This window comes from Gorilla gorilla, chromosome 15, assembly GCF_029281585.2.
Source record: "Gorilla gorilla gorilla isolate KB3781 chromosome 15, NHGRI_mGorGor1-v2.1_pri, whole genome shotgun sequence".
Lineage (NCBI taxonomy): Eukaryota > Metazoa > Chordata > Mammalia > Primates > Hominidae > Gorilla > Gorilla gorilla.
In genome coordinates, this window is record NC_073239.2 from 36,472,563 (window position 1) to 36,498,110 (window position 25,548).

The following is a 25,548-nucleotide window of genomic DNA, read 5'->3' on the forward strand; positions in this document are numbered from 1 at the left end:
AGGAGATCGCTTGAACCTGGGAGGTCAAGGCTACAGTGAGTCGAGATTTCACCACTGCACTCCAGCCTGGGACACGAAGTGAGACCCTGTTTCAAAAAAAAAAAAAAAAAAATTTAACAGAGTAAGAACCTATACTTTAACTGGAGGGCGACGTGAGGAGTCAAAATAATTGATTAATCAATTATGTCCTCAGCATTGAAAGTCATTGTTTTTGTCTGGAGATGTGTAAAACGTACACTTTGCTCTCTAGTTGTTTATAGTCTACTTGGGAAGATAAATCTAACAAGAAACATGTAATAACAATAATAACAGCTAACATTGTTGAGTACTGTGTACCGGGCATTGTACTGAGTACATTATATAAATTATTTTACTTAATCCTCATAACCATCAGAGTAGGAAGATTTCATCTTTTTTCCCTCTTTTTATAGTTGGAACTGAGGCTTAGATGTGTGCAAATAAGTGGCAAGGTTCAGATTCAAAATCAGCTAAATTTTATTTGAAGCCTAAAACACTTAACCCACCTACCTTTTATCTATTAAGCCTGTTAGTTCAAAGATTACCTGAAGGTAAATTTTATCAGGCCAGCTTTGGATCTGGGGGGAAAAAATGAAGGTAAATTTTAACTTGAATCGATCTGGACTGTTTATAATGGAATCTGTTGCCTAGCATAAGTTAAGAATGTTGAGGTCACAAAGGATAAGAAATTGCCCTTAAGGGATGAAAATTCTTTGGAATAGAATGCAGTAGGCCCACGCAAACAACAACGTGTATAAATAGCTTAAATTAGCCTGTTTTTGCCTAAGTACATTAACTCAAAAGGAAACTTGGTTTAAGAAGTTCACTCCAAAAATAGTGCAAGAAGCATCACTGGTCCATAAAGAGGGGTGGAGTGGGTTACGTCATTTCAGCACCTTTTAAGGTTAAGGAGGAGGGAATCCTCTTGAACTCATTAGCCAATCAGGTTCTGAAGACACTTCCCAAGGCGACTTCCTGTCTCTCCACTTTCTTTCTCTCTCCGTTTTGGTGGGCTGGTGAGTGTGCGCTTAATTTTGCTCTCTAATTGTTTTGAATTTCTCTTCCATTTGAGTTATATACCCAGGTGGCAGGCCTTTATTTCAAGTCGGCATTGGAGTGTGTGTGAATCGCAAGGAGATTAATTTCGGCTGTGTGGAGGTTGGGAGAAGGCAGTGAAATGCTCTTCCTGGCTTGTTTCCACGTGGGCCTCTGCAGTACTGGCTTTGCCTTCCATCTCCGAGTCCTGGTGACCCAGGAACAATAGACTGTGCTTCATGTGCACAGTGCGTGTGTTCTTGGAAAACGCCGGCTTCATTTTGCTTGGCGGTAAAGATATTATCATCCTAATGCTGTTTTGGTTTATATCTCCCTGGGTGAGGTCAGATTTCGGGAGAAGGCGTTCAGCTCAGTAGAGTTTAATTCTCCGGTGAGTGTCTAGAGGGCCCAGGTCCTTACTGGGTTTGTGGAAGCTGCAGCGTACCTTGTCTTTCCCCTGGCCTTTGCTCAGATCATTTCGGCTTTCTTGGTGAACCTGGGCAGCAAACTCTGAAGACAGATAAGCCTTAAAAGGAGCTCCTAATTTTTAATGTTGCCACTGTGGTGATTGTGTCCTTAAAAGCTATGGAAAAAAATTAGGGACCTTAGTTCAGGGCAAGCCTCTAGATTTAAATTCCAGCGCCACAGTTTACAGCTCTGGTGACCTTGGGAAAAGCAGTGAGCCATTCCGAGGCTTAGCTTTCCAAGATCAGATAAAATATATAAAAACTAGGCTCTAGTTGGTGTGTAATAAATGTTAGGTACCTTTAGAAGTAAGCAGTACTTATTTATTTACAGCAAGTATTTTGGATATCTGTTTTCTCATAAAAAGTTTTGCTTAGTGACCTTCAATGTAATTTCACTGAATTCCTTTCTTTTGGTACATGTTAATTTTTATGTGATGTTTGTGTTGGATATTCTTACAGGCAGAAAGTGTGAGAAAGACAAATAATAAACCAGTTAATCGAATGTAGTAATAGGTATTTGTAGGCCTCCCATAATTTTTATAATTCTCAAGCATTGTTAAAATTTATTTTTTGGGGCATGGCGGCGCATGCCTGTAATCCCAGCTACTCGGGAGGCTGAGGCAGGAGAATCGCTTGAACCCGGGAGGTGGAGGTTGCGGTGAGCCGAGATCGCGCCATTGCACTCCAGCCTGGGCAACAAGAGTGAAACTCTGTCTCAAAAAAAAAAAAAAAAAAAAATATATATATATATATATATATATACACACATCATACATATATATATTTTTGAATAGGTAATACATTCACATGGTTCAAAATTCAAAAGATATCAAAGTTTCTTATCCCCTTCCCTAAGCCATCCAATTCCTCTCCCTCATAACAGTGTTACTAAGATATTTTATGCATATAAGCAAATATGTGTAGGTATCCTTCCCTTTTACTATACCTACTCTAGTATGTGTCTTACTTTTTCCACTTAAGTTCCATGAGTAGAGTGTTCACATTCTTCATAATGGTAACATAGTATTCTTCAAAAATTATTTTTTTAAAAAATATATTTTTTCAGTAGGTTTTCGGGGTATAATGGTAACTCAGTATTCTAATTTATGTACCTACTATAATTTATTTAGCTTTTATCAGTAGGTATTCAGATAGTTTATGATCTTGATATTTCCCCCTCAAATGAATAACCTTGTAAATAAGTCAGTTGGCACAAAGGCATTTCAATTGGGTTTTGGTATATTCTTGTTTAAAAGGACTCTAGATATTTTGCAGTGCTTCCTATTTATATTTATTTGGTACACAGTGGTGATTAGAAACCAATCAATACTCTAAACTTGATTGAGCAATAAAGGATTTTCTATCGAAAGGAAAATCATCTTGATAGCTTTTATGTGAATATATCTTTGCCCACTTTGGTCTGAGTAGGGGATGGTTTATCTTGTTATGAGCATGTGTTTAATGCTGGGAAGGAGTGACAGCAGTGGCCCAGAACAACCAAGTCATCTTTGTATTCACAGGGGCAGAAAGGGCATGCTTTCGGTGTTCACTTAGAAAATGTATGCTGGATATGCCCCTGAACTCATGGTGTTGAGGGAGTATTTTAGTATTAAGTTAGGAAAAGCTGAAATGTATTTTAGGATGTAAACATGCAAAATAAAAAAGGAAGCCTTTGGGAATTTCTCCAAAGCTGTTTTAGTCTTAAGAGGCTTAGTTCCGGTTTTTTAGGTGGAAGTTTTGTGAGTTGGGAAAACATTACATTCTTTCCAATGGAAGCATGCTTTTGTTAATAAGTAACTTCATAGTACATTGGAGTCTTCATTGTTAAGTAGGAAATGAGGGGAAGGGGGAAGCTAACCTGTGTCTTTTTTGCTTGAAAGACAACATGGCCGGGCGCGGTGGCTCACGCCTGTAACCCCAACACTTTGGGAGGCCGAGGAGGGTGGATCACCTGAGGTCGGGAGTTCGAGACCAACCTGATCAACATGGAGAAACCCTGTCTCTACTAAAAATACAAAATTAGCCGGGCGTGTTGGTGCATGCCTGTAATCCCAGCTACTCGGGAGGCTGAGGCAGGAGAATCGCTTGAACCCGGGAGGTGGAGGTTGTGGTGAGCCGAGATCGCGCCATTGCACTCCAGTCTGGGCAACAAGAGTGAAAAAAAAAAAAAGGACACAATATCTTGGAGTTGGAAGGGCCCTTATGAGTACTATATGAGTGACCTTTCTGGCTTCTGGGTTATTTTGAGAAGTGTGACTTTTTGTTGTTAAATTTGTTTTTATTGTAGATTCATGGGGTACATGTGCAGGTTTGTTTCAGGGTATATTGCATGACGCTGAGGTTTGGGCTTCTATTGATCCTGCCATCTAGGTAGTAAACATTGTACCCAATAGGAAGTTTTTCAGCTCTTGCCCCTCTCTCTCCTTTCCTCCTTTTGGAGTACCTAGTGTCTATTGTTCCCAACTTTATGTTCCTGTGAACCCAGTATTTAGCTCCCTACGCAAGATTTAGCTCCCACTTATAAGTGAGAACATGCAATACTTGGTTTTCTGTTTTTGCGTAAATTCGTTTAGGATAATGGCCTCCAGCAGCATCCAGCAGCTCCAGTTGCTGCAAAGGACATTTTTTTTTTTTTTTTTTTTTTTTTTTTTTTTATGGCTGTGGAAAAGTGTGAAATTTTTAGGCAGAATATTTGCCTTTCTACTCACTAGCTGGTTGAGCTTGGGCAAGACATAGAAATAACATATTAAACATTTAACTCCATGCCAGCTACAGTGCAAAATGTATTTATTACCTCAGTCTTCACGGAAGTTTTAAGAGGTATGTAGAATTTGTCCTCATTTTACAGAGGGGACAGCTGAAGTTTAGAGAAGTTGCATAACTTACCCATGGGCACAGCAAATACATGAGAGAGCCAGGATTAAAATCTAGTTTAGTATGATTTCAAAATCTATTATTTTAGGGAATATTAATTACTGCAGCTATTATGGAAAACAGTATGGAAATTTCTCAAAAAATTAAAAATAGAACTACCATATAATCCAGAAATCCCATTTCTGGGTATATTCAAAGGAAATAAAATTAGTATGTCAGAGATACCTATACTCCCATGTTCATTGCATCATTATTCAGAAAAGCCAAGATACGGAATTGACCTAAGGGTCCATCAACAGATGAATGGATAAAGCAAATATTATACATACGTACAGTGGAATACTATTCTGCCTTAAAAAGGAAGGAAACTGATAGTGAGTGGGAAATAAAACTTGGAGTCTGTTCTGATAGCAGTACCTTATATAACTATCTCTAAAGGAAAACTATGCCAAGCTATTAGTTTAGTATTTACTTCCTATGAACAAAATTTTGTGTGTTCATTTTGTTTCAGGTTGAAGATGAAATCCACGGAGGAGGGAAGTCCAGCACCCTGTGTGCCAGTCCAGAACTGGCCCATCTGTAGACCCCCTGAAAATCATATGGGCTTGGATTTGGATATTCTCAACAGAAAGGGTTAAAGGCTGATGGTACCTAAAGCCTGGTACTTGAATTTTGATCAAGATAAGCTGCCTTAAGTTCTCTTCATTACACGTATGTGTGTCTTTTCTATCTAAAAAGCCTAGCTTAGAGATTCGAGTTACCATTGTATCCTATAATGCTAGTAAATTGGAATAGAGTCAAAAGGAATGGTGATGAAATCTTAACACGAGTATCTGCTGATTTAGTATCAATTTGTAGTTTGTATTAGGCCTTCATGAAGCATCTGTTCACACATATAAAATGTACCTTTTGGCTATGAACACTAGTACTTTCAAGTGATTACTGCCCACAGTCAACAAAATGCTGGGATCATTGATTGTTTATGGAGCATTTGCAAAATACTTAGTAAATACGAAATGTCCTTTGTGTGGTGGAATGACACTTGTTGAAGCATGCATGACTAGAATCCTGCAGGGAGCATCACACATTGGGAAAGGTATCACATATTTAACATCAGGATTTATGTGCCAGGCTTTGTGCTATGTGTCAAAACAAAAAGACCAGGCCTCTTGCAATCTGGGTTTTGTTTGTGAGTCGAGATTAATAGAGAAGTTGTTCCTTTCAACCTATAATTATTATCCTGTAAGAATACTTAGATCAAGTAGTTTTTTTTTTTAATTTCCTTTTTAAAAAAATTTATTTTAGGTTTGGAGAGATCAAGGAGTTTTAAGGTAGACATTGTTAAAACTGGAGAAACCTTTCACACCATGTCTTGCTTCTTGTCTACATTCTCTTAGTTAACCTTGCATCCTGCTGATCTGAAAACATTTTACATAGTTAAAGCATTATAGAAGTATAGGGCAAGGAAGGAGTAAAATAACATTTTGATCATATCTGTCTGAGATATTTAAAATGCTTCAGTTTCTTTCCAATCTACTGAGCTAGCATGTCACTGCATTACATTTTAAAGCAAACCTTCTTTAGCTCTGTGTATTTCCTGTAGGAAGTACCATGGTGAATTGAAGAGTATGGAGTTTTGATGGAATTGAATTTAAATCCTAGGTCTTACTAGTTAGGTGACCTTAGGAAATTTATGTAATTTTTCTGAGCCTCAATTTTCCTGTAAATAGGGGGTTGTAAAATTTAAATGATACAAATTCTATACTGCTTGACAGATAGGATTTCTAAAGAATGATAGCCACTGCTTTTCTGTCAACTTATTTTAGACCCATTCTTAAAGGCACTGATGTCCAATGGAGCCTTCTGTTATGATGGAAATGCTCTATGTTTGTACTGCCAATTTAGCTATTGAGTAATGAAAATGTGACTAGGGTAATGGGAGAAATTTAATTTTTAACTCTAATTAAGTGGTTACTTATTGGACATGCAACTTTAAGGTCCACTTATGACCCACTCTTTTTGCTTCATGAAGCCTTCCTTGACCAATCCTACTTCTTTTCTTAACCTTACTTGCTTTCTACTGCTTATTTGGTGGTATGTTAATTTCTATGAGTCTTGTCTTTCTGGCTAGATTGTATCTGAGGTTATGGATTTTTAAATCTCCACACTGCTGCATGAAAAAGAACATGATGATGAAAGTATAACTGCAGTATTTTTAGCTAACAAGTTTTAGATGATCATTACAAGAAAATACAAAAAATTTTCTAGTTAGTAATTAGGTGAAGAGTAGGGAATAGTGTGAAGGTTGCCTGCAAAGATGAACTGCGTATCTAGTATGTATTTGACCTGAAAGTTCAGATGACACGCAAATGCTGGAAGAGGAAATTAAAGCAAGACTCTTTCTTACATTGCCATCTTGTGGCAGACTTGGGTTACAAATGTTACTAATTCAATTTTCCTATATAAAGGGAAGATTTTCTTCAGATTATTTTGACAAAGGATTACGAAGAGTAAAGGTTAAATACAATCCGGCATTGGCTCAAATGAAATTGAAACATGCTTTGAAAAAAACTGACTATTTTGGATTATTTTCTCAGTTATCTGAATCTTACAAGTTCTTGACTCCTTCCTCTTGCATAACTATTTTCTTACTGTGAGGTTGTTGACCTTTATAGCCTTTCAGAAGTTGGTTAACTATTGTGCAGTTTTATCCAAGCTTGTAAATTTATACAAAATTAAGCTTGTGTAGGGGTCCTGCTCGGTTTTTTTTTGTTGTTGTTGTTAAATTTTTTTGTTTTGTTCGAGACAGGGTCTTACTCTGTTGCCTAGGCTGGAGTACGGTGGCACGATCACAGCTCACTGTAACCTTGAACTCCTGATCCTGCCCTATTTGATATTGAGCTTGGGCATTTGGTGACATTCTCCAAATAGATGAGTCAATAATTTATATTAATGAATGGAGAGTTAAATAAAGGATGAACGGTTACTCTAAATTTTCTTGTGACTTGGTATAGAACATGCTGGTGTGAGTTGTCATGTAATCATAACCTTTGTGAATTTATTTATGTTTTTTAAATTTTCCAGAAATGATCCTAGATAATTGATAGATCCTGTGGTTCAACTGGATTTCTAGATAGAAGCTGGATTCATGTGATGCCAGAGGTAAGAGTAAGAGCAAAATCTTCATTTTTACCTCATTTGGATTTCTAATCACTTAGCAAGACTTGGGACTTGGTGTTATTAGTGGATGGAATTTGGTAATTAAAAAAAATCCCCAGTTCTAACCTTAGGAGAATTTTCCTGTTTAGGGATGAGGAGCCAGTGCTGGTTTGCCCTTCCCCAGTCATTTACAGTTTGCCATGATGAAATGCATGTTAAGTCCGTGTTTCAGCTGATCAGCCTGATTAAACACATGCTCTGAGCAGACTAAAGCTAGGGGCAAACACCTGCAATTGAATTCTGCTTGTTGGAATTCATACTGGGATTTAGTCTGTAATCCCAGGTAATTCTTAAATCTTAATACATTATGAATTTGAGACTAATGTTTTGTTGTGCTTTGATCTTTTGTGATATCTCTATATCCCCAAAAAATCACTTTTGTGAGTTAGAACTAGGGTCAGGAATCATTAATCTAAAAGTTCAAACACTACAGAAAAAGCACTGGCAACTGGTATAATTCTATAGGCAATTTAGCCTGGCAGTTTTAAACTAATCATTATTTTATCAATCTATACATATAGATTAAAGGAAACAGAGAGTTGGTTAAATCAATTGTGAAGACTATACGGTACAACACTATAGAGTCACTTAAAAGTTATGATACAGTTTTACGTTTATTGAAATAGAATGGTATTCATGACACATGAAAAACAGATTATATAGAGCAATATGTTTCTGCTTAAATATTTTTATATGCATATGTTTGCTTAAGAAAACTGAAAGGATATATATACTAAAATACTAGGGGGTTATTTTCTTTAGAATTGGGTTCTACAAGTAATCTTTTATTATTATAAACCTATTTTCTAATTTTATTGTATTCATGTATTGTAATATTTTAAAAGTTATTTTAGGTAACTTAGGACAAGCTTATATTCTTTACCCGTGCCTGCATTTTCAGCAGAGAATTAGGTAGAAAGAAGGGTGAGATACAGGAAATACAAACAATTCAAAGTAATATCAGGACTTGAAATAATTTTTTAGCTTTTGTTGTCTTTTGCAGGAGTAAAATTTCAAGAGACTGAAACCAGATCTGAGTTTCGCTGTTCCAGTCTGGACCTCTTTGGTACTGTAAATCCTGGATATACTGTAGATGAGTACTGCGTTTTTCTTTTATGGTAAGGCTTACGTTGAGATCGAGAAGCTTTGCCATATATATGAGTCTTTGAAAATTCAGGTTTGTGACTTCATGGCCAGCTGCTAAGGTGCTATACATTTCACTTTTTAAAAGTCAGTTGAGGCCAGGCGTGGTGTCTCACGCCTGTAATCCTAGCACTTTGGGAGGCTGAGGTGGGTGGATTGTCTGAGCTCAGGAGTTTGAGACCAGACTGGCCAACATGGCAAAACCCCATCTCTACTAAAAAAATACAAAAAATTATCTGGGCCTGGTGGTGTGTGCCTGTAGTCCCAGCTACTCAGGAGGCTGAGGCAGGAGGCTGAGGCTTGAACCCAGGAGGTGGAAGTTGTAGTAAGCAGAGATAGCGCAACTATACTCCAGCCTGGGTGATAGCGAGATTCTGTCTCCAAAAAAAAAGAGTCAATTAAAGATGTTGAGAAGTAGCATTGTATAGTATATATATGGGTTCTGGAGTCAGACTGAGTTTAAACGCATGCTCTATCACTTCACCAGTTATGCAGCACTGGCAAGTTTCCTAATATCTGTGTCTTAGTTTTATATTTTAGAGGATGGCAATAGTATTTGACTCAGGGTGGTTATTTTGAAGATTAAATTAATAAGGGTGTGGGTAAAGCATACGGTAAATGCTCAGTTTGATGTTAACTATTTTGTCATCAGAATCCATGTGTATATTTCTCTTAGATTCTGTACTACCTGGCAATTTTTGACATCTGCATAATAGATTGACGAAAATTCTTTGTTTTGGCCTGACGTGATGGCTCATGCCTGTAAACCCAGCACTTTGGGAGGCAAGGTGGGCAGATCACCTAAGGTCAGGAGTTCAAGACCAGCCTGGCTAACATGGTGAAACCTCGTTTCTACCAAAAATACAAAAATTAGCTGGGTGTGGTGGCATGCACCTGTAATCCCAGCTACTTGGGAGGCTGAGGCAGGAGAATCGCTTGAATCTGGGAAGCAGAGGTTGTGGTGAGCTGAGATCGCACCACTGCACTCCAGCTTGGGTGACAGAGCTAGACTTCGTCTCAAAAAAAAAGAGGAAATTCTTTGTTTTTATTGCTTATATATCTTTCTGTTAATTAGACTACCCCTCATTACCTTCACCCCGCCCCTCAAAACTTAATTAAGTTCTAGAATTAGCCATAGGCACTATAATGTGTATCTTTATATAATTGTTGGAATAACATTTTCTTTAGTTGATTAATCTTGATTTTGGTACTAACTTGTTATCTAGTTCCTCATTTTCCCTTGCTGGATCAGTTGATCCTTAATGATCTCTTCTAGTTCTTACTTTTTTTTTTGAGACGGAGTCTTGCTCTGTTGCCCAGGCTGGAGTGCAGTGGCACGATCTCGGCTCACTGCAAGCTCCGCCTCCCAGGTTCACGCCATTCTCCTGCCTCAGCCTCCTGAGTAGCTGGGAATACAGGCGCCCGCCACCGCGCCTGGCTAATTGTTTTTGTATTTTTAGTAGAGACGGGGTTTCACCGTGGTCTCGATCTTATGACCTCATGATCCACCCGCCTCGGCCTCCCAAAGTGCTGGGATTACAGGTGTGAGCCACTGCGCCCGGCCTCTAGTTCTTACTTAGATGTAATGATTCCTATCTTATAAGAGTCTCTTGATGTCCTCATTTTTTTTTTTTTGAGACAGGGACTCATTCCATTGCCCAGGCTGGAGTGCAGTGGCATAATCAGGGCTCACTGCAGCCCTGGCTTCCCAGCCTCGGGTGATTCTCTCACCTCAGGCTCCCGAGTAGCTGGGACCACAGGCCACCATGCCTGGCTAATTTTTTGTATTTTTTGTAGAGATGGGGTTTTGCCATGTTGCCCAGGTTGGGATGTCTTTATTTTTTATAAACGTTTCTTAAATTAATGTGGTTGGAGTTAAACTTTGATGGCTGTTCCTCTCACTGCTTGAAGCCTTAGGCAGTGGGATTTTGATCCATCATATATCAAAAATGGCTTATCTTCACTCAGGGCACCATGAGGATGGGCTGGCTGTCCGTTAGTGCCTTCTGATTTTTGCGGAGTCAAACAATTACTAAACGGGTGGTGATTCCAGATTAAGAAAATGTACCTGTGATTAAAAAAATAAAAGAAGCAGCCTAGTTTCAAAACACGAGCATATAGTAATTAGATAGCTGTCATCTGGTGCTGTGAAATAAAGCCAGTTGATTCTGAGAGTTACTGAAACATTATACTCTAAAGTCATTCATGTTCAAATTTTAAATGGTTTACTCAGTTTTTTAGAGTGGTTGCTCACACACTTCAGGGCAGTTTTAAAAATACACTTTTTGGCTGGGTGTGGTGGCTCACACCTATAATCCCAGCACTTTAGGAGGCTGAGGTGGGCGGATCACCTGAGGTCAGGAGTTCGAGACCAGCCTGGCCAACATGGTGAAACCCTGTCTCTACTAAAAATATAAAAATTAGTCGGGCATGGTGGTGTACACCTGCAGTCCCAGCTACTTGGGAAGCGGAGGCAAGAGAATCGCTTGAACCTGGGAGGTGGAGATTGTAGTAAGCCGCGATTGTGCCACTGCACTCCAGCCTGGGTGACAGAGTGAGATACTCCGTCTCAAAAAAAAAAAAAAATTTATATATATATATATATAAAAAACTTTTCTTTGCAGTATGAAGGTAGATAATTCTTCAAGTTAAAGATGGACTTTTTTCACCAGAAATGGCTTTATGGAATCAGTTTGCAAAAATGTAAGAGGTGGCAAAGGAAAGAATAAAATAATATTTTCATTTTCTTCTGTTATTCTTAGATCCTTTGGTAGATTGTAACCTCCATGAAAGCAGGATACCTTCTTTTTCCCTAAGGCCTGGCCCAAAAGAGATACCAAAAAAATACTTGCTTATATACTAACCTAGTCTCTGGGTGTGGGAGCCATAGAGGGTTCAGGGTGGGGTGGTGGGGAAGGTGGGGGAAGCCCTGATTGACAAACCAGGGTGGTTTCCAAAAGGAATTCTTGGCATGTGTACTCAAGGAGACATGTATAGAACATTCACTGTGGTATTGTTTTTAATTGTAAAACCTGGAATCAGTGCCTATTATAAGAATGACTGCCAAAACCAATCTATTTATGTGAGGAATAGATACATAAAACCTTACTGGTATTTAGTAGGAAATCTTTTATTGTTAATATTTTATTTACAATCTTACTTGATATCTATCATTGAGTTAAACTGCACATACCATTCAGGTATGGTTAAAAACTCATTTCTGCTTCATGTTGAAATATTCTCAATTGTTTTGGCTAAAGTATACTGTACTATATGCTGTGTTTACATCCATGATGGTATATTTAACATGCAAGGGGTACAAAATAAAAATCCAAATATTGAAAGTCTGGTATACGTCACTGTTTTTGTAATGAGATTTAATACTCGTGCTTATACCAGAATCTCACAAATGGTATGCAACTGTAATAACTTGTGTTGGCCAGAATATGAAACGTATTCTTTAAATTAAGATTCTTGATCACGCCTATAATCCCAGCACTTCAGAAGGCCGAGGAGGGTAGATCACGAGGTCTAGGAGTTCAAGACCAGCCTGGCCAAGATGGTGAAACCCCGTCTCTACTAAAAATACAAAAAAAATTAGCTGGGTGGGGCAGCGTGCCTGTAGTCCCAGCTATGCGGGAGGCTGAGGCAAGGAATTGCTTGAACCTGGGAGGCGGAGGTTGCGGTGAGCTGAGATCGTGCCACTGCACTCCAGCATGGGTGACAGAGCAAGACTCCGTCTCAAAAAAAAAAAAAAGATTCTTGAAATTGCTTCATCAATAATATACATTTCATGAATATTCAGTAGTTTGTCTAAAAACAGTAAACAACTGAGTTAAACCATTTTACAAATTACAAGAAATATGTTAGGTCTTCAGGCAGTCAGACTTTTCTGTTGCAAATCTCAACTTTTGGCTATAAAAACAAGGTATCAAAATAAACAGGAAGTTACTTCTATGTGTTCAAATATAGCACAACTACTACTTGAAACTCAAAGCCTTTTCTCCTTAATTATAATAAATTCAGACTGCTTTTCTCTATATAGATTCTCATGGAAAGTATTTCTTTTTTTTTTTTTTTTGAGACGGAGTTTGCTCTTGTTGCCCAGGCTGGAGTGCAATGGTGTGATCTCGGCTCACCGCAAATCTGCCTTCCAGGTTCAAGCTATTCTCCTGCCTCAGCCTCCTGAGTAGCTGGGATTACAGGCATGCACCACCATACCCAGCTAATTTTTGTATTTTTAGTAGAGATGGGGTTTCTCCATGTTGGTCAGGCTGGTCTCGAACTCCCGACCTCAGGTGATCCGCCCACCTTGGCTCCCCAAAGTGCTGGGATTATAGGCGTGAGCCATTGAGCCTGGCCTGATTCTCATGGAAAGTATTTCATATCTATAATTTTTTTTTTTTTTTTTTTTTGAGACGGAGTCTGGCTTTGTTGCCCAGACTGGAGTGCAGTGGCGTGATTTTGGCTCACTGCAACCTCCGCCTCCCGGGTTCAGGCTATTCTCCTGCCTCAGCCTCCCGAGTAGCTGGGATTACAGGTGCCTGCCACCACACCCAGCTAATTTTTGTGTTTTTTTGTAGAGATGGGGTTTGATCATGTTGGCCAGGCTGGACTCAAACTCCTGACCTCAGGTGATCCACCTGCCTTGGCCTCCCAAAGAGCTGGAATATAATTTTGTTATTCTGAGTAGTTTTGTCTTTGTGGTTGGTTGCCTTGTTTTTTATAGCCAATAAATATGATGAAATATCATTCTAAAAGCAAATGAAATACATTTCTAATATTTTGATGCATATTGTATCCCTTGCATGGTAAATATAACCTAGGAATGTTACAGACTAGACTACCACTCCATCAGATACTGAAGTTGTTGGAATGTTTGCTTTCTTGAATGTCGTGGTCACTCTGGCGTTCACAACTCTTATTGTAAGTTATTCAGACTCTTTATGTTGGGAAGAATGAATTAAAGTTGTATATATGAAAAGCAAAACTTTAGAATTATTGAAAAGCAAGAGTATGATATTGGAGTAGACATAAGTACAAAAAGGAAAAGTTGATAAATTTGTGTACACTAAAATTCAAACTTGTGTTTGCATGTCAGATTACTGTTAAATGACTCCATATAAATCAAGAAAATCATCAAAGGACATGAACAGGCAAATCACAGATGAGGATCCCTGAGTAGTCATTCAGATGAAAAAATGCTCACTCCTATGAGTAATGAAAGAGTTGTACATTAAAACAACGCTGAGATACCATTTCGCTGTCATCAGATAGACAATAATGAAATAAAGTAAAACAACTTGACATGTGTGCATGTTGCTGAATTTATAGCATTGGGCTCTTCTATACTTTGCTGGTGGCAGTGAAATTTATGCTTTTACTTTGGAGAGTGGTTTGGCAACATTTAGTTGATTTGAAGTTGCTGATATACTAACCCAGGCTCTGGGTGTTATATTCTAGAGGAATTTTTGGCACGTGTACTCAAGGAGACATGTACAGAATGTTCATTGCAGTATTGTTTATAATTGTAAAAACCCGCAATCAATGTCTATTAGAAGAATGGATAAATAAATTGTAGCATATTTGCAGTACATGGTGTTAAAATGAATTAATGTTAAGTATTTATTAACTTAGATACATCTCCAGGAAGTGATCATATTGCAGTGCAAAGGGAATTGGCTAGGATCACAAAGTTAGGTACTAGTCAAATTAGAATATTTTGCATTTTTCAACTTTAAATGAGTTGTACTTTTTTTTGTATTAATATTTCTACATTTGGCATAGTTAAAACCAGAATTCACACAGAAGGCTCAAACAGCCAAAAACAGATGTTAGGGAGTATATGGTTCACACATGAAGATCTCCTTTTTTTGGAACTGGTTTATACCAGAATTAAATTACCACTTTAAAGTTATCAGAAGATATTTTAGGAAATGTACAAAGGCCTAATTACTCCGAAACAGATGACAAACCTTGTAGGAAGTTGCACAGTTTTTGACAGTTTTTTGTTTGAAGGAAAAAGATTTGATATTATGGTTTGGCACTACTCAGAAAGGGGTTTGCAGGGTTTGATGTCCACTGCGTGGCTAATTGCATCTGTTACTAATTCATAATAGGTTCACAACATCTGGAAAGATGGCTACAAAAGACGGTATAAGGCTGGGCATGGTGGCGCACGCCTGTAATCCCGGCACGTTGGGAGGCCGAGGTGGGTGGATCACTGGAGGTCAAGAGTTTGAAACCAGCTTGGCCAACATGGCGAGACCCTGTGTCTACTAAAAATACAAAAATTAGCGGGGTGTGGTGGCATGTGGCTGTAATCCCAGCTACTCGGGAGGCTGAGGCAGGAGAATCGCTTGAACCCGGAAGGTGGAGGTTGCAGTGAGCCGAGATCGCGTCACAGCACTCCAGCCTGGGCGACAGACTGAGACCCTATCTGGAAAAGAAAAAAAAGCTTCATTAAGGTTTATATCCTGAGGACCCATCTAGCTTTCCTCTTCAGGTTAATTTTTAATCTGAATTCTAACAGATCCATATAGATTAAGCAGAAAATAATTACCTAAAGCAGCTGCTATGGGTAAGCACAGAAGGGCAAAGAAAATGACAGGCAACAGCATTAGAGTAAAACTGGCACAGTGCAATCATTTAAACACTGCTAGCAGTTCCAGGAGAGCACGCAGGTAGGTCACCTCAAAGTTCTGACCCTCAATACTATCAATTAATTAAATAATTTTTTTTTTTTTTTTTTTTTTTAAGACGGAGTGTCGCTCTTGTTGCCGTGGCTGGAGTGCAATGGTGCGATCTCGGCTCACTGCAACCTTTGCCTCCTGGGTTCAAGTGATTCTCCTGCCTCAGCCTCCCGAGTAGCTGGGATTACAGGCGTGCACGACCACGCCCAGCTAATTTTTGTATTTTAGTAGAGACAGGGTTTCACCGTGTTGGCCACGCTGGTCTTGAACTCCTGACCTCAGGTGATTTGCCTGCCTCAGCCTCCCAAAGTGTTGGGATTACAGGCGTGAGCCACCGCGCCCGGCCCACTATCGCTTAATTTAAAGAGCTGTAATGCATATTTGTAATGCAGACTCAAGGAAAATTATAATTTCCTTAAATGTGTATAGAGGATGTGTGAGAGTGGAAAGATGTCTATTCCAAGGTGGATAAAAAAATGGACTACCTCAATATGGAGGTGCCAGCTGTCCAATTACAGCTGTCACACTGTTTCTGGGAATTTCTCCCGATTCTTAGCCGGAGCTGCGGCCCGCAACTCCCTCAGCCTGGCAGGTCCCAGGATGCTTCGGGGCAACCCCACGCATGCGCGCTCTGGCGTAGTTCCCTGAAGCACTCGCGCGCAGAGAATCCTGGAATCTTCGCTTGTGGAGCTGTGGAGGCAACGGAGTTTTTCCGCGCTTTTTCTTTCAGCCTCAGATTAAGTATCATTTGTTATTATTATTGTTATTATTATTTTCTCTACTGAGCGCGGAAAGCTGGCTGAAAATTCACAGTGTAATTTCTGTGGGTCTGTTTCTCTAAAACTTGCCCCTCACGCAGCTTGTACAGAAGTTAGATTGGCGCTTACTCCCAGCTGGTGGAAGATTCGGAATTAGCTGCGCCTCTGCTGCGTGAGAGAGGGCTCAGCTTTAAAGCTTCCCAGCTCCTCTGCTTTCCCGCTGCCCACTACTCTGCCGGATGTAAAATAGGCCTCTTAATCTTAACTGTGGCTGCCAGGTGACATACCTGAGGAAACTCACTCAGCGGGGCTATTGGGATAAAGGTGTGCGAGTGTTCTTTTCTATCGACCTGGAGGGTCAAGGCAACTTTTTTTTTTTTTTTTTTTTCTGAGACGGAGTCTGTCGCCGGCTGGAGTGCAATGGCGCGATCTCGGCTCACTGCAAGCTCCGCCTCCCGGGTTCAAACGATTCTCCTGCCTCAGCCTCCTGAGTAGCTGGGACTACAGGCGCCCGCCACCACACCCAGCTAATTTTTTGTATTTTTAGTAGCGATGGGGTTTCACCATGTTAGGCTGGTCTCGAACTCCTGACCTCGTGATCCACCGGCCTTAGCCTCCTAAAGTGCTGGGATTATACAGGGGTGAGCCACCGCGCCAGGCCTATATATGTATGTTTTGAGAGAGATTCTTGCTCTGTCGCCCAGGCTGGAGTGCAGTGATACGATCTCGCTTCACTGCAACCTCTGCCTCCCGGATTCAAGTGATTCTTCTGCCTCAGCCTCCCGAGTAGCTGGGATTAGAGGCTTGAATCACCACGCCTGGCTAATTTTTGTATTTTTAATAGAGACTGGGTTTCACCATGTTGGCCAGGCTGGTCTCGAACTCCTGACCTGAAGGGACCCGCCTGCCTTGGCTTCCCAAAGTTCTGGGATTGTACGCTTGAGCCACTGAGCCTGGCCCACGTATATATTATTTTTGACGTTAGCAAGATCCGTAACCACCTTTGTCTTTACCTTTATCCTTAAAGTGTTTTTAGAAAACCGGACAAACGAGCACAATTAATATTATTGAGTAACTGAAATCAATACATCAATTATAATAAATACAAGGAATATAATAAAATGTGCAGTATTTTATGATAAAAACGTGCATGTTATATTTATTTTTTACTTATTATTTATTTTATTTTCATTGCAATTTAACTTACTTGGCCTTTTTATTTACCCCTTCTTAGGACTCTCTTCAGCTTCTGGAGACCTCACTATCCTATTATGTCTTTGTGTGAAGACATGCTGCTTTGTAATTATCGAAAGTGTCGCATCAAACTCTCTGGCTATGCATGGGTCACTGCCTGCTCTCACATCTTCTGTGATCAGCATGGCAGTGGTGAGTTTAGTCGCTCACCAGCTATCTGTCCTGCCTGCAACAGTACCCTTTCTGGAAAGCTAGATATTGTCCGCACTGAACTCAGTCCATCAGAGGAATATAAAGCTATGGTATTGGCAGGACTGCGACCAGAGATCGTGTTGGACATTAGCTCCCGAGCACTGGCCTTCTGGACGTATCAGGTTAGTGCTTAGTCTAGTTTCTCTTGAGCATATGATTTATGGCATTTGTGGGAACTTCTAGTGTGTTTCCTTCATTGTATTATTATTAATTTTTTATGAGTATATGAGAAACTCTCTTTTTATTAAATTGTTTTCAAAAGCAATACTGTTTATTGTTGAAAATCAAAAGGAAGAAAATTAAAGCACTCATAATTCCATCACTCAGAGATAACCATTGTTTATATTTTGGGTATACACACACACACACACACACACACACTCTCTCTCTCTCTTCTGTATAAAAGTAAGATAATAACACACACACTTTTATTGTTAAGAGTTGACAGTATATTATATGTGGTATGAATTTTTCTTCCTTTTGAGACGGGGTTTTCTTGTGTTGCCCAGGCTAGTCTCTAACTCCTGGGTTCAAGCCATTCTCCCGCCTCAGCCTCCTGAGTAGCCTGTGCTTCACTTGGTATGAATATCTTGTTAAATATTTTTTAGTTAACTATTCTATAATCATATTTTAATGGTTATATTATATCATAATTTATTTCCAAGTTATTAAAATGCTATGATAAGCATTCTTATCAAATACGCATCCTTAACTTTTTCCCTTTATGATTTCTACTTTTAGTATTTCCTTTGAAAGACCTCCCTGTGGATGACTTTAAGCATGTCCTTGAATGTATTGTTATATCTTACATATACACTTATACTTCTTAAGGATGTTTGTCATCTGTCAAGTAACTTTTTATTATATTTTTCTGGATAAGTTGTTTCTCTTACATGCTCCTCTATTTTTCAACTCCTTTGGTTAAATACCAAATAGTGTTTTTGCTGGCTTATGTGGTGAGAGTATGTTTATTTTTGTAAGCAACTGCCAAATTGTCTTCCAAAGTGGCTGTACCATTTTATATTGCCAGCAGCAATGAATGAGAATTCCTGTTGCTCCACATCTTTGCCAGAAGTTGGTATTGTCCATGTTCTGGGTCTTGGCCATTTTAATAGGTGTATAGTGGTGTCTCATTTTAATTTGCATGTCTCTGATGACATATGATGTGGAGCGTCTTTTCATATGCTTTTTTGCCCTTTTTTTTTTTTTTTTTTTTTTTTGGTGAGGTGTATATGAAGTTCTTGGTCTTTTTTTTTTTTTTTTTTTTGAGACGGAGTCTCGCTCTGTCGCCCAGGCTGGAGTGCAGTGGCGCGATCTTGGCTCACTGCAAGCTCTGCCTCCTGGGTTCACGCCATTCTCCTGCCTTAGCCTCCGGAGTAGCTGGGACTACAGGCGCCTGCCACCATGCCCGGCTAATTTTTTGTGTTTTTAGTAGAGGCGGGGTTTCACTTTGTTAGCCATGATGGTCTCGATCTCCTGACCTCATGATCCGCCCGCCTCTGCCTCCCAAAGTGCTGGGATTACAGGCATGAGCCACCGCGCCCGGCCGAGTTCTTGGTCTATTTTTAAATTGTTTTCTTATTGTTGAGTTTTAAGTGTTCTTTTTATCCTTACTGTTGAGTTTGAAGTATTCTTTGATCCTTTATCAGAGCTATCTTTTGCAAATATACTCTCCTGATCTGTGGCTTGTCTTTTTATTCTCTTACAGGGTCTTTCACAGAGCAGAGATTTTTAAGTTTAATGAAGTCTTGCTTATCAATTTTCTCTTTCACGGATTATACCTTTGGTGTATTTTAAAAGTCACTGCCAAATCCAAGATCACCTGGATTTTACCCTATGTTATCTTCTGGGAGTTTCATAGTTTTGCATTTTATGTTTAAGTCTGTGAACCACTTTGAGTTTATTTTTGTGAAAAGTGTAAGATCTGTCTAGATTCATTGGGTCCTCAATTTTTTGCTGGCTATTGGCCAGAGGCTGTTCTTAGTTACTTGCCTTTTGGGCCTTCCTGACATGACTGCTTGCTTCCTCAAAGCCAGCAAGGGAGTGTGTCTCCTAGTAAGACAGACCTTATAGTCTTAGGTAATATACTTATGAAGTGACAACCTGTCACATTTTCTGTAGTATTCTAGTCACAGGTCCTGCCCACGTGCAAGGGGATAGGGAGTTACACAAGGGTGTATGTACCAGGAGACGATAATTTGTGGTTGTCTTAGCGTCTATTCTTCATGCTGTGGATTACTTGAAAAATGGGATTATATTTCTTAAAAACCTTTGGAAAACATGTCACTTGTTAAAGTAAGACAAACACTCAGTTCTTTTGGTGGTATAAAGTTAGTGGTTTGAGAGTATTCTTCCAGACTTTTTTTCTATGCATTTAGTAACATAACTTATTGTTTTCTGTGCCTCATTGTGTATCCTGATTGCTTCTTAAACTGGGTTCTAAATGTTAAAATAACATCCCTATATAAGCATCTTTCTTTTCCTTTTGTGTTTGTATAACATTTTACAATATATAACTTTGTACCCAATACCTTAAAAATCTTTTTTCTTTTGGAACCAGGTACATCAGGAACGTCTCTATCAAGAATACAATTTCAGCAAGGCTGAGGGCCATCTGAAACAGATGGAGAAGATATATACTCAGCAAATACAAAGCAAGGATGTAGAATTGACCTCTATGAAAGGGGAGGTTACCTCCATGAAGAAAGTACTAGAAGAATACAAGAAAAAGTTCAGTGACATCTCTGAGAAACTTATGGAGCGCAATCGTCAGTATCAAAAGCTCCAAGGCCTCTATGATAGCCTTAGGCTACGAAACATCACTATTGCTAACCATGAAGGCACCCTTGAACCATCCATGATTGCACAGTCTGGTGTTCTTGGCTTCCCATTAGGTAAGAAAGGACATGTATCAAGTGTCTGTTCTTTAAATCAATGATGTTTTATACTGCTCTGCCCACTTCCAAACATTCAGTGGAGACGATAAGGATAAGACAAGCATTGAGTTGTGGTAGGCTCTGAATTCTTCACCCATGTTTCAACCTGTACATCATTGCTTTTATCTATTGTATTTGCTTACATTTAAATTAAAGCTTTAATTTGAGCAGTTAATCTCTGCAAAATGAAAGTTTGCAAATTGCTACATTAAGTTAAAAGCTACATAGTTGTAGTAATGATAATATTAGCTGTCATTTATTGATTCCTAAGTGCTAGGCACTGTTGTGTTTTATATAAATTCATATAATTTACAAAACTTTATGAAGTAAGTATTATTATCCTTCTTTTATACAGATGAGAAAGCTGAGGCACAGAAAGTTAAGTAATTTGGTCAATATCACTAACCTGTTTTCAGAGCCTATACTCTTAACCATTTGCTATTCTCCAAGAAGGCCATGTTTCAATTTTTTTCACCTGCCAATACTGATTGTACAGTTCTTAAGTTGTCAGTTTGGTTGTTTTGTTTTTTTGTCTAATCATTTTTCCATTTATCAAATATTTAGCAAATATGTTTTATGTACCAGCTTGTTAGGTATGATCCTAACTAATGAGGATATAAAGGTTATCCAAATAGGATTCTTTCTTTAAATCACAATCTAGTATGATGCCATCTCTTTTCTGCTTGTTAGGTGCCTTGCAGACGGAATGAATCTCATATCTTCCTGAGCTGTCTCCTTTATACTACTCTTTATGCAACAAAATCCAATAGATTTTTGCTATGCTATTAATGGAAATTGTTTTTGGCATACAAAAAAGTGAAGCCTCTTGTGCTGGACTTTCCTAATACTCATTTTTGGATATTTACTATAGGCTGAGGAAAAAGATTTAATAGGGGAGGAGCTGATGTCTTAGAAAAGGTATGAGGTGGTCAGGTGCGGCCCAGCACTTTGGGAGATTGAGGTGGGAGAATCACTCGAGCCCAGGAGTTTGAGACCAGCCTGGGCAATATAGTGAGACCCTGTCTCTACAAAAAAAAAAAGGTGGGGGGCAGGTATGAGGTGATGAGATGAGGAATATCAGATATAAGAATAAAAACCTAAATTTCTGCTTAACTTTCAGTTTTACTTATATAATGTAATTTAGTCAATGAGAGTTACTGTAAATGGGCATTATAGATATACTTATTTTTTTGTCACTGTCCACATTTGTCTTATTTTTTTCATATTCACCAGTTCTTTCCCATTCCTCTTTTTGTACACAGTTAACCTTTTTATGTCCTGCTGCCACTGTTAGCTTGAAGGATATATAGTCAGCATTTTCCTTTAGTTATTTGGTCCTTTAAAACCTGTGAAAGCCAAGGAAGGGTTCAGTGGAAGTAGTTAAATGTTCATTTAATCAGATCTATTATCTGCTTTGTCTTAAGCCTATGCTAATTGATATTGGGTCATGGTATATGCCAATATTTCAGTTATATTTTTTCTAGAATGTTTATTGCAATGTTTTTAAAAAAAATTCTTAACCTGGGGCAAAAGATTTTATATGTCTGTTTTTTTCTAAGACAAATATTGGAGAAAAAATATATATTCATATATATATATTTGATGATTCCTCTGAAGTAGATTATGTAGATAACAAATGAATAAAATTATGTTTTTCCTTTTTTTCTGCCCTAGGTAACAACTCCAAGTTTCCTTTGGATAATACACCTGTTCGAAATCGGGGCGATGGAGATGGAGATTTTCAGTTCAGACCATTTTTTATGGGTTCTCCCACAGCACCTGAACCCAGCAACAGCTTTTTTAGTTTTGTCTCTCCAAGTCGTGAATTAGAGCAGCAGCAAGTTTCTAGCAGGGCCTTCAAAGTAAAAAGAATTTGAGCCACGCATGGTGTCTCGCACCTGTGATCCCAGCTACTTAGGAGGTTGAGGCTGGGAGGATCACTTGAGCCCAGGAGTCTGAGGCTATAGTGATCTAAGATCATGCCACTGCACTCCAGCCTGGGCAACAGAGTGAGACCCTGTTTCTAAAAAAAAATAAAGATAATTTAGCTAACTTTACAGAATGTTTCTATGTTCATCTTTAGTGATTTCATTTAGCAAATCTTTTTTCTAGATAGGACTCCCCAGCTTCTCTGTGCTTTTAAGTCTCTGAAGTTGCTTTCACATTATCAACATAACAAACTCATTGGCAGTGGGGAGTGGTTTAGAGTCTGGTTTCTTTGTTTCTATTATTTAAAGCATAAGCATTTTATTAATCTCAATTCCATTGTGAACTGCTGAATTTTCATCCCTAGTGTGAGAAGGTCACAGTAGTATTTGTTTCAATAGATAACTCTTTCTCCCTGTGCTGTTTCTCACTGAGCTGTGGTGTTTATGCCTTAAGTACCTGTGTTACATGCTACATGTTGCTTTGAATTCTGGTATTTATGCATATCTGTATATGTAAGTATGTTAATGTACACTGATATTTTGCTGTATTTGCCAGTATGTTTATGTGAAAATTTTGGTCTTGGAAAATGGTGGGTGATGTGTGGCTTGTTATTTGGGTGTGTGTATTTATTTGTATATATTTATGTATTTACCTTCGTATTAACTTGTTTGGAGGTGTGCTTATGTCAGTGAACGAGAGTACAATTTGATGCATGTATGTTCAGTCCCTATTTGTATTTAAAAATAACTCACTTTGATGAAGTTATTTTTTAAAGTTAATTTTTTTGGCATTTACAGTTGGCCCTCTGTATCCATAGGTTCTGCTTCTGCAGATTCAGCCAACCATATATCAAAAATATTTGAGAAAAAATAAAAATAATATAAAAAAATACAAATTAAAAACCAATACTATATAACAACTATTTGGATAGCATTTACATTGTAGGTATTATAAATAATTTAGAGGTGATTTAAAGTATTTGGGAGAATCTGTAGGTTATATGCAAATACCATGCCATTTTATAAAAGTGACATGAGCATCCAAGGATTTTGGTATCCGTGAGGGTTCCTGGAACCAATCCCCCAAAGATACCAAAGGAAGACTGTATTTTAAAATAAAGCTACTTCTTTACCTTTTTGTCAACTGTTGCCTTGGGTTTACTTATTTAGGAATGTACTTCTGCAGAAAGTTTACCAATGTGTTATTGATCTCAAGAGATTGTATTAAAATAAAAGATTTATTTATTGTTTTCCTTTATTTAGTGAGTATTTCTGACTATTATTATGGGAATTAAATTCTGTTTAATTATGCATGTATTTATTTAAAATGTAGAGCCATCATAGAAATTTGAAGGACATTCTCAGTAACTTTATGTCCTGTTAGAGGAAAGATTTGAAAGCATACTGGCTGGAGAGGCAGAAGATCTGGGTTCTGGTTTCTACTTAGTTTGAACTTTCTTGGACTTAGTCTCTGTATCTGTAAAATGAAGGACTGAATTAAGTTATCCTTACAGCCTTTTCTAACTCTTAAATTTTAGGATTGATTCTTAATGGTTTAAGATGTGTTAACAATGGAATTACCCTAAATGTCAAATCCCATTGTTTTTTAGGTAATAAAACTTATACTGAAATCATTTGAAGATATTTTATATTTAGTCATTGTAGAAAGGCAATTAAATACCCCTGCTTTACATAATTGAAAAGCAAGTAGTGTTTCCTTCACTAGGAATATAGAGTATAAAATCTCTTAAAAATTATTCTTAGTGTGCACCAAAATTATTTATTACTGTTTTTTTGAGATGGAGTCTTGCCGTGTTGCCCAGGCTGGAGTGCAGTGGCAGCATCTTGGCTCACTGCAACCTCCGCCTCCTGGGTTCAGGTGGTTCTCCTGCCTTGGCCTCCCAAGTAGCTGGGATTACAGGTGCATGCCACCGCACCTGGCTAATTTTTGTATCTTTAGTAGAGACGGGGTTTTACCACATTGGCCAGGCTTGTCTTGAACTCCTGACCTCAAGTGATCTGCCCGCCTTGGCCTCTGAAAGTGCTGGGATTACAGGTGTGAGCCACCGTGCCCAGCCTCGTGTGCACCAAAGTTAAAATGTCTGAGAAAGAGGATGAAAAATATTAAAGTTTTAGGGCCGGGTGTGGTGGCTCACGCCTGTAATCCTAGCACTTTGGGAAGCTGAGGTGGGTGAATCATGAGGTCAGGAGATCGAGACCATCCTGGCTAACACGGTGAAATCCCGTCTCTACTAAAAATACAAAAAATTAGCCAGGCGTGGTGGTATGCACCTGTAGTCCCAGCTACTCGGGAGGCTGAGGCGGGAGAATCGCTTGAACCCGGGAGGCGGAGGTTGCAGTGAGCCGAGATGGTGCCATTGCACTCCAGCCTGGGCTACACGGTGAGACTCCATCTCAAAAAAAAATTTTAAAACATCCCTCCCTATTTTATAGCTAGTGACATAGATTTTATAGGTTACAATACAAACTATTTCCTTTATGTTGGAAAATGATTTGAGGAAATGATTTTATGTACATTCATGATTTCTGCCTTGAACGTTTTACTTCTTTGTTAGGTTCACAGAATCAGCTTGAAGCTGTAATTAAAACTAAAAAAGTAAAGCAAAACTGCCAGAAATATTACGTGACACTTTAAAAGATTTATTCACAAGTTTAATATATTCACAAGGTACAAACTTTAAAGTTACAAAAAAAGGCGTACAGTGAAAAGTCTACCCCAGTTCCCTGGTCGCTCATTTTTGCTCCAGCCACTCACTTCTGCTCTTTGTAAGCAATAGTCTTGCCAGTGTCTTGTGTCTCTTTCCAGAGACTATGTAGAAGCAAATAATTTTTTATTTAAAAATGTTTATATTTGAATAGGTGATACATATAGATGGCAAGAAAATTCAAAAGGGCAGGCAGTGAAAATTTTCTTCGCTCACCCACAGTTCCCCAGTTTCTGTGTTTCCCTCTACAGAGACAGTCATCCTTTCTTATATGTCCTGGATGTTGTCTATAAATATGGAGGCATT

At 38.7% G+C, this 25,548-nt stretch overlaps 1 protein-coding gene and 2 non-coding genes across 8 annotated transcripts; all 3 read left to right on the forward strand.

The window, feature by feature from the left end:
• The first annotated feature begins 741 nt into the window (after nt 1–741).
• CCNB1IP1 (cyclin B1 interacting protein 1) lies at nt 742–23,774 on the forward strand. 6 transcript variants are annotated; one of them, XM_019009989.4, is made up of 8 exons: nt 742–1,034; nt 4,290–4,340; nt 4,906–5,105; nt 7,479–7,556; nt 8,617–8,731; nt 17,441–17,774; nt 20,213–20,546; nt 22,263–23,774. In XM_019009989.4, exons 6-8 carry the CDS (start codon nt 17,478–17,480, stop codon nt 22,463–22,465), a joined length of 834 nt encoding a protein of 277 aa, XP_018865534.4. In that variant the 5' UTR covers nt 742–1,034; nt 4,290–4,340; nt 4,906–5,105; nt 7,479–7,556; nt 8,617–8,731; nt 17,441–17,477; the 3' UTR covers nt 22,466–23,774. The 6 variants fall into 6 exon arrangements, with proteins under 6 accessions (XP_018865534.4, XP_018865535.4, XP_004054861.5 ...); XM_019009990.4 differs by lacking the exon at nt 4,290–4,340 and adding an exon at nt 13,858–14,049 and having other exon boundaries at nt 936–1,034; XM_004054813.5 differs by lacking the exon at nt 4,290–4,340 and having other exon boundaries at nt 936–1,034.
• Nucleotides 7,746–7,822, forward strand: LOC115930719 (small nucleolar RNA SNORD126). Its single transcript, XR_004067331.1, has one exon. It is a non-coding gene; the product is annotated as a small nucleolar RNA SNORD126 (small nucleolar RNA).
• On the forward strand, nt 10,640–10,787 carry LOC115930711 (small nucleolar RNA SNORA79). Its single transcript, XR_004067326.1, has one exon. It is a non-coding gene; the product is annotated as a small nucleolar RNA SNORA79 (small nucleolar RNA).
• Nucleotides 23,775–25,548: the final 1,774 nt, after the last annotated feature.

Excerpts from the sequence above, each read along its gene's own strand:
- CCNB1IP1 (XM_019009989.4), top strand. The coding sequence starts at position 17,478 with ATGTCTTTGTGTGAAGACATGCTGCTTTGTAATTATCGAAAGTGTCGC. Across the intron at positions 17,775-20,212 it reads TGGCCTTCTGGACGTATCAG|GTACATCAGGAACGTCTCTA; the intron begins GTTAGTGCTTAG and ends TTTTGGAACCAG. Across the intron at positions 20,547-22,262 it reads TGTTCTTGGCTTCCCATTAG|GTAACAACTCCAAGTTTCCT; the intron begins GTAAGAAAGGAC and ends TTTCTGCCCTAG.